General features: G+C 38.6%; 1 protein-coding gene across 5 annotated transcripts in view; it reads right to left on the minus strand.

Moving 5' to 3' along the window:
- The window catches only part of ATP6V1H (ATPase H+ transporting V1 subunit H), a 117,389-nt gene extending 111,004 nt beyond the window's left edge, over window positions 1–6,385 (minus strand). For 3 of the 5 annotated variants that reach the window (XM_015598582.2, XM_015598583.2, XM_025041168.1), the window contains exons 1-2: window positions 6,080–6,385; window positions 4,682–4,829 (exon numbers count right to left, since the gene is read on the minus strand). In XM_015598582.2, the coding sequence (XP_015454068.1) occupies window positions 4,682–4,794 (113 nt within the window). In that variant the 5' untranslated portion in view covers window positions 4,795–4,829; window positions 6,080–6,385. The remainder of the gene's footprint in view (window positions 1–4,681; window positions 4,830–6,079) is intronic. The other 2 variants (XM_006923963.3, XM_015598581.2) reach the window with 2 other exon arrangements.
- Window positions 6,386–8,702: the final 2,317 nt, after the last annotated feature.

Raw genomic sequence — 8,702 nt, forward strand, 5'->3', positions numbered from 1 at the left:
AAGAGAAGAGTCAAGATGGCTCCTAGGGTTTGGGCCCACAAAATTGGTGAATGAAGGTGCTGCAAATTGGCCTGCAACCGCCTGCAGGGAGCCTCAAACTATGTGAAGCCCCCAAAGCACTGGTGTTCTTCCAAGTTTCATTTCCCGCCTGGAGTTTCCTTCAGGAGTTTCCCCCAGCTCCTCTGCTGAGACAACTCCTACAAGTACCTTTATGTGCTCTGGGAAGAGTCCCCAAAGCTCCCAGGTAATTATTTGTGCCTTCCTTTTGTTATCTGAGAAAACTTTACATACATCTCCATTTAACTCTTACTGAAACTTATTTAATTTTTTAGTTAAAGATTTGTTTTCTCATTAAACTTTAAACTCAAAGAGAAGGATGGTATTTTTTGATTCTTGGTGAATTATTAAGAAAAAGTTTAATCAAATATAAAAATATATTTTTAAAACACTATATTTTCATAATAACATGTTCATTTGTGAGGGATAAAGCATTATTAGCCTTTAGATGCTGGGGAACTCTTCCACAGGTTTTATTTTATCAGAATATAATGTGATATAAGAGTCACTGATAATTGACGTGTACAGTCCAGCCCCTAACAATCTGAAACGCTTCTAGAGGAGGTACATTCCACACCCACTAGTGTCCCCACACTGATCAGCTCAACAGTAGGCACACATGGTGAACATTAAAGCATAGACAAACTGAGGAGTTCACGAGATGGACAACAGAATAAAGGACAGAAATAAGAGGAAAGGAGAATATGACATATAGTATAGAGACCTTAGAACACGAAAAACAGAATGGAAAGCAATTAAAAATCTCCATGCAGGGGCTCCATAGTGTAGCAGTCAGCACGTTTGCTTTTCACGCAGAAGATCCTGGGTTCATGCCCCAGGTGGAGCCACGGACCATACTCCGGGTGCGCCAGGCCCCAGGTGCATGACGCGAGCGTGTGGGAGGAGACACCCTGCCTTCAGAGATCCAGCTCTTAAGGGGAGACAGCGACATCCGTAGTCAGGCGTGGAAGTGGAGGTGGGGGTGGGAATTAAAAAGGGGGGAAAAAAAAACAAAAATCTCCATAGAACCTAAAAATGTTCCAAATGCCAATGCTAGGCAACTTCTGCCAGTCAGCCAGTGCTTTACGAACAATAACAATATTATTCTATTTAGGTTATAAACAGAATCAGGCTTTATAAACATGAAACTCCTTGTGCTCTAGTCTAAATGCACTCTGGACTAAAATTAGAAAACGTAGCTCAAAATCCTAATTTCATAGAGGATTTAAACAATCATACAGATAGAGATGAACAAAGAAAACATCAGAAAGTCCCACCTGCTGCCCTGGAGTCAGTGGCCCACGGTAACCCATTCCCGTCAGAGAAATCATACTAGATTCTTTTTCACCCTCACACTTCAAATCCATATTAAGACTTTCTCAGATCTATCCAAATCTATACATTCCAACAACCTGAATACTGCCACAGCCTCTCCCTAGCTCTAGGTTTATTACCCACAAATCTACCCTCTACATTGTCAGTAGAACAATCCAACCAAAAGATAAATTTGATCATCTATATCCAACTTGACAAACTACAGTTGTTTCTAATACTGACAACGGTGATTTTTAAACTGTGCTCCTTGGGCCCAGTAATAAACCCCTACATACATGGTCAACTGATCTTCAACAACAATGCCAAGAATACACAATCGGGAAAAGATAGTCTCTTGAATAAATAGGTTTGGGAAAACTGTAAAGCCATATGCAAAAGAATGAAATTAGACCCTTATCTGACATCATACATAAAAACTGACTCAAAATGGATTAATGAAAAATATAAGATCTGACCCTTCAAAACTCCTAGAAGAAAATATAGGGAGAAAGTTTCTTGACATTGGCCTAGGCAATGATTTCTTAGATATGACAACAAAAGCACAGACAACAAAAGTGAAAATCAACCAGTGGGCCTACATCAAACTAAAAAGCTCCTGCACAGCAAAAGAAACAATAAGCAAAATGAAAAGGCATCCTATCTAGTGGGAGAAAATATGTGCAAACGATATCTCTGATAAGGAGTTAATATTCACAATATATAAAGAACTCATGCAACTCAACAACGACAAAAATAAACAAGCTGATTAAAAAATGGGCAGAGGATCTGAAAATACATTTTCCAAAGAAACAAATGGTCAACAGGTACATGAAAATATGCTCAACATCACTAATCATCAAGAAAATGCAAATCAAAACCACAATGAGCTATCACCTCGCACCTGTAAGGTTGCTTATCAAAAAAAAAAAAAAAAAAGATACCAAATATTTTTGAAGTTGTGGAGAAAAGGAACTACTTGTGTGCTGCTGATGGGAATCAATGGGAATATAAATTGGTACAGTCACTATGGAAAACAGTACGGAGGTTCCTCAAAAAATTAAAAATAGAACTACCTTATGATACAGCAATCCCACTTCTGGGTATAAATCCAAAGGAACTGAAATCGGGACCTCAGAGAGATATCTGCATTCCACGTTCATAGCCGCTTTATTCACAATAGCCATGATATGGCAACAACCTAAGTGTGGATGGGTGGATGAATGTAAAGAAATCTGGTATTTACGTACAATGGAATACTATTCAGTCTTAAAAAAAAGAGAGAAATCTTGTCATTTGCAACAACATAAGTAAAAACTGGAGGACATTATGCTAAGTAAAGTAAGCCAGACACAGAAGAACAAACACTACATGATCCTACTTATAAGAAGAATCTAAAATAGTCAAACTCATAGAAGCAGAGAATAGAATGGTGGTTGCCAGGGGCTGGAGGGAGGGAGAAACGGGGAGGTATTAGTCAAAGGATATAAAGTTTCACTTATACAAGGTGAAAATTCTACTGTATTTGTATGTCACAGTGCCTATAGTTAACAATATCATATTGCACACTTAAAATTTTGCTAATGGGATAGATCTTATGTTGTGTTCTTATCACAAAATAAAGTAAAATAAAATAAAGACGGTGAGAGAAAATCTTTGGAAGTTATGGATAAGTTTAAGGCATTGATTGTGGTGATGGTTTCATGAGTATATACTTATCTCCCAATTCATCAAGTTGTATTCCTTAATTATATACAGGTTTATGTCAGTAAAGTGTTTTTTTTTTAATGCTTCTTAGAACCCTAATGAGGATGATGAATGGTCTCAAACAAAAGCTCTGAGATGTACACTCCCACCTCCATTCAACTGTCATTTCCATCTGTTTTATACGCTGAGATTCCTTATTAGACTTCACCTATGGGTTTCACAGCTTAAGAATCAGTTTGAATTATTGAATTGTACTCTTGAAACCTATTTGATTTTATTAACCAATCTCACCTAATAATTTTATTCAGAAAAAGAAATAATCAGTTTAAAAAGCAATGACTGACAGGATCAAGTCCAAACTCCTTCCGATGGCACACTGGGCCTTATGATTGGCTCCTTGCTGCCTCTCCAGCCTCAGCTCTTCTCCTGGCCTGCCTCCAAAACATCTACTAGTCCCCACCTAGCATGCTGTTTTTAATTCCCTACCTTTGAACATTCCCTTCAGGAAAACTTCCTGGGGGTAGGAAGAACTACCCCTTTTCTGTGCACTCATCATTCTCTGCGCACTTTTCTATTATCAGGTAACATACTGAATTAAAATAATGTGTTTATATACCAGACTTCCCTACTAGATTATGACTTTATCTTTTTGTAGCCCCAAAGCCTGGAAAAAGCTTCAAACTTGGCAGACAGTCAATAAATGTTTGAAGAGTGATAAAATTAACAGAAACAATGAATCATTTTTATATACTGCAAAGCCCTTTTACAACAAAGAAAACTGCTAGACACGAAACTAAACATTCCTCCATTTGTTTTCAAAATGTATGTGCAAATCTAAATTGAATTTCCTTAATAATTCACTGCTATGAATACACCAAAATAAACTGTGAAGCAAAGTCAATATGATAAAATATGGTCAAGAATAAGTGAACACTTACGTTACAGATAAATACACACCAGTATGCTAAATCTTAATATATACAAGAAGGGGGAAAAAACTGAAATTTATTGAGTGTATTCAATGTATTAATGCTTATATTCAACTGTGCTAATACTTTAAATACATTACCTCAACAAAAACCCTGTGGATATGTATCTCCATTTTATTTACTTTAATAAAGCTCAGAGGAGTTAAGGGATTTGCCTAAGATCACTAAACTAATAGACAGAACCAGAATGCAAGCCCAGGTCTTAATCTCAGATTTCTACACTTTTTACTAGTTGTATGAGCCAGTCTGCAAAATCATCTGTCCGCACAGTGATCACCAAGGCACACAGAGCCTGTGGCAGGCTCTGCACATTATCCTCTTCCTCCCTTCTCAGCCCATTAACACTCCTCTCATATTTCCCACTCACTCAAAAAGCACAACTTTCCAGACAGCAAAAGTCAAAAGTGCTAAGACCAGCTCTGCCTCTTCACGAGAGCCTCAAGCTGTTTCCACCACACTATACCATCTCCCTACAACAGCTAATTATTCTAAGAAGGAAGAATTTTCTTCCACATTTTTTAGTATTTTTTAGTATTTCTCTCATAGAAGCATGACCATGAAAAAGTGTGATGCAAAAGCACATGATTACACATGATTCACAGCCAATTGGTACTTACTGAAGATAGGACTGCCAGTTCACTTTGTTCGCCCGAACTTCTGCAGCCTTGGCAGCAATAATGTTGGTTGGTACAGCAGCATCCACGGCACCCCGGATATCCATTTTAGTCATTTAAATTTTATGATCTTGAATGTTTTCCAACAGATCTTCAGTTTTGATGCAAGGTAAAACCAGAATACCAGGTGTTATCTTTTACTACTAACTATCATTAATAATATCATCATTACTACCTTAATCTCCCCAGGCATTCAACTCAAATATTAAATATCCTAAATATTAAATATTAAAATCATTATATTTCAAATCTTGCCCAATTATGTACTGCTCCATAAAAGTATTCTCTATAGGTCTTTACTCTTCCAGGAAATGTTTTTTAATTATTGGCACAATATTGCAGTAATATTTTTTAAAGTAACTATTTAAGATACTAACATCAGAAATCATGCTTAAATGGAATTGGCATACAAAATAGGAAAGTATTTTAAATGTATACAATTGGAATCAACTTTCCTCTTCTGACAAAAAAATAAGAACCTGTATGGTACAGAGAGAACCAATTATTTTACTTACATTTACTAAGCATCATTTTGAAGTGACATTTTAAAAACCTATAGGTCTTTCTAAAAGTATTCATTCAAATAAAAATAGCCAAATTGTGAATGTAATTTCTTAGAAGACAGAGTTTTCTTTTTTCAACCAAAGTTCATAGTATTTTCTAAATCAATTCTAGGAGAAATTTTTGGAACAAATACCAACTACAATTTAGGTACAGCCAACAATGGGTGTCTAGCTTGATGACAAGAAGCTAGCAAAAGAGATTTAAGTAATTCTCACTACTAAACTAACAGATAAACGTTTAAGCCTGATTTTAACATGACACAAAATACAGAGGTTCCTTTCCATAAAATACAAATTCATGGTTACGGCCACAAAGAAGCTAAAATTCTATTCCAAGACCCCAATGACCTTAGTCAGTTTGAAACTTAATCTCTGCATCGGAGAATTGCTGCCTAAACAAGAGCAAAGTGGACTGGCAGGGCCCAAGTAGAAACTGGCTCCATCCAGGCCAAGCTGGAACCGTAGAACCAAGCAGGCTCAGCCCCAGCGCCTCTCTTGGGGTAGCTGAAGGTGCCTCAGTGCTGTCATCTAGGTCTCTGAACAACTCGAACCTCCAGGAGGCCGGGGCCAAGGCCCAACCGTAGGGAAGTATGTTATCTGTCCTCCGCCCGCCGCCCCTCACGTTCCTTGACCCAGCGGGGAAGGTTCTACAGTTTTGTAAATCTAGTTGAGGCCTGAAAAGAAAGAAATCTGGGAACCCAGAACAAGAGGATAGGAGGGGCCTGGGCTGCGAGAAACCGGCCCGCACCAGGGAAGCTGGATAAACCGCAGGGCTCACCTCACTTGGGCAGTGCCCGAAACGGAACGACTTGAATGTGGCCTTACTTCGCGAACCCTGAGGACCCTACAACGCACCCAAAGGCGGCTGGGAGGAGGAGGCAGTCCGCGGCGTCAGGGCCACCGCCAGGCTGAGGCGCGGAGTCACAATCGCTCCTGTCCGGAGGCCTAGGAGGCGGCGGGAGACTCAGACGCCGTAACGTGATGAGGGTCCAGCACCAAGGACACGTCTAGGGCTGCTCAGGTAGAAGGAAGCCGAGCAGCCGCAGTAGAATGACAGAAGTACGGGTCACGTGACCAGAGCCTTGTGACCGCCTGGAAGGCGGAAGCCGGGAGGGTTCAAAACAGCCAGAGGAGGGGCGTTGCGCTTTGGAGGGAGTTGTGTGGATCCCGGAGTTAAGAGTCCGGACGACCTGCAACACAGGAGCCTCCGAGTAGCGCTGAGCTCCAGCCCCGGCTGGTGGGTAGGAAGGGAGGGCAGAGCCGGGGGGCGGGCACGTGGGGACACCGAAACCCTGCGAGCCCTCCCTAGTCCGAGGTCTCCCGCCAGAGGCAGAGAACTAGGCCGAAACTCATTTATCTTAAATTTGAAAAGTTTAATTTAGTGCTTTTAAATAGATTGCCTTTCACTTGTCTTTAACAGAGAGAAAGATAAACACTAATTTCACATAAGTAATTGAGTAAAGATACAAAGGGGCCTTACGTGATATCCGTTATAGTTCTAAAGTAACACTTTTGAAAGAACTCTATCTAATGCAAAATGTTGACCTTTTTAAATTTGAGTAATGGATACATAGAAATCTCTTATATTGTTCTATTTATTAAAATTTTTTAAATAAAATTAATGCTGTGGGTAGAGTTTATATGTGAATCTCTAACCTAAGTTGATAATGAACTTGCTTACCAAAAAATAATTGGAATTAGAGTCAAAGTGGAAATAGAATCAAAAAAAGATTGCAGGTACTAACCTCAATGATAGTTTAGTAAAATAACTCATTGGTAACAAAGCTATAGGTCACAAAACTATTCCCTTTAACTATAATATTTTAAACTTAATAGATGTTTCAGAGGCTCTGGAAGTGGGGAAGTTACTCCCTCAGGGGTCTTGAAACTGTGTGGAACTTTTGAGATTATTGCAATAACTAGGGATAGAGTGCTCCTGGCATTTGGTGCCCAGAGACTAGAAATAATAAGTGTTGGGTAAAGACACCAGCACAGTACCTCACACAGGCATTTTCCAGCTGAAAATGTCAGTAGTGCTCCTGTAGAGAAAGTTGATAGATGACTGTCTCTACCTGATTAATTTGTCATTCCAAATATAAAGGCAGATTTCAGGCTGTGGTGTGGACATGTCCTTACTATTACAGAATGACAACCTTATAAAAGCATCTGAACATAAAGCTGGGACTGCCAAAAAAATAGCATAAATATCTACCCAACAGCACACTCCATAACCAAGTAATCAGACTTCCAGGAATCTCTGCTGCTATTAGCATGAATGTGCAAAGATAAGTGTACAAGAATTTTTAGTGCGATATTTTTTATATAGCAAAAATATTAATAATAAAAATAATAGAACATGATCTGTATTTCTCAGTTTAGGCTGTCATAACAAAACACCATAGACCAGGGGATAAAAACAGGAATTTATTTCTCATACTTCTGGAGACTGAAAATCCAAGGTATCAAAGTGCTGGCCATTTCAGTTCACGGTGATGGCTCTCTTTCTGGCTTGCAGATGGTCACCCTCTCCCTGTGTCACATGGTAGAGAGAGGGAGCTCACAGAAGAGCTCTCTCCTGTCTTATAAAGACATTAATTCTGATAGAGCTCCACCCTCATGATCTCAGTTAACTTTAATTATTTCTATACAAGCTTTATCTCCAGAATAGTTATATTGAGCATTGGGGCTTCTTCATATGCCTTTTTTTTTTTTCTATGCCTACAGCACCTGCTCTTCCTAGGTGGTCTCCCATCCAAGTACTAACCAGGCCCGACCCTGCTTAGTTTCCAAGATCAGACGGGTAGCGTGGCCGTAGACATTCATATGCCTTTTGAATGAACACAAATATTCAATCTGTAGCACAACCCAAATTTAGTCCAACAGAGGAATGGAGAAAATAATACAATATCAGATGTTGAAGTATTACACAACTATTTTTTAAAAGTAATATAGAGCTTTGAATTCTGACACAGGAAGAAATATTACGCGAGAAAAGAAAGCTCAGATAACGTACATATTACTTCCTTCATTTAACTGAATAAACGTTTATATGTGTGTCTGTGTGTAAATATATTCTATTCTGACACATCAAAATGCTTTTAAACAATGGTAACTGGGGAGTTGTAATATGCTGACTTTCAATTTTTACTTTAAACACTTCTGTATAGTTTGCATGCATTTTAATCAACATGTACTACTTTTGATGGTTAAAAATTGAAGATAGAACTCATCAGTTTGAGGTCTTGAGGGGTTTTGGAGGGAGGTTATTTAGTTAATGTATTTATTTTTAAGTGAACTTTGATAGTTTGTCTTTCAAAGAATCTATCCATTTCATTTAAATTGTCTAATTTATTAGAATAAGATTGTTCCCAATATACCCTATTATTAATTTGATATCTGTA

The sequence above is a fragment of the Pteropus alecto genome, unplaced genomic scaffold, assembly GCF_000325575.1.
Source record: "Pteropus alecto unplaced genomic scaffold, ASM32557v1 scaffold87, whole genome shotgun sequence".
Lineage (NCBI taxonomy): Eukaryota > Metazoa > Chordata > Mammalia > Chiroptera > Pteropodidae > Pteropus > Pteropus alecto.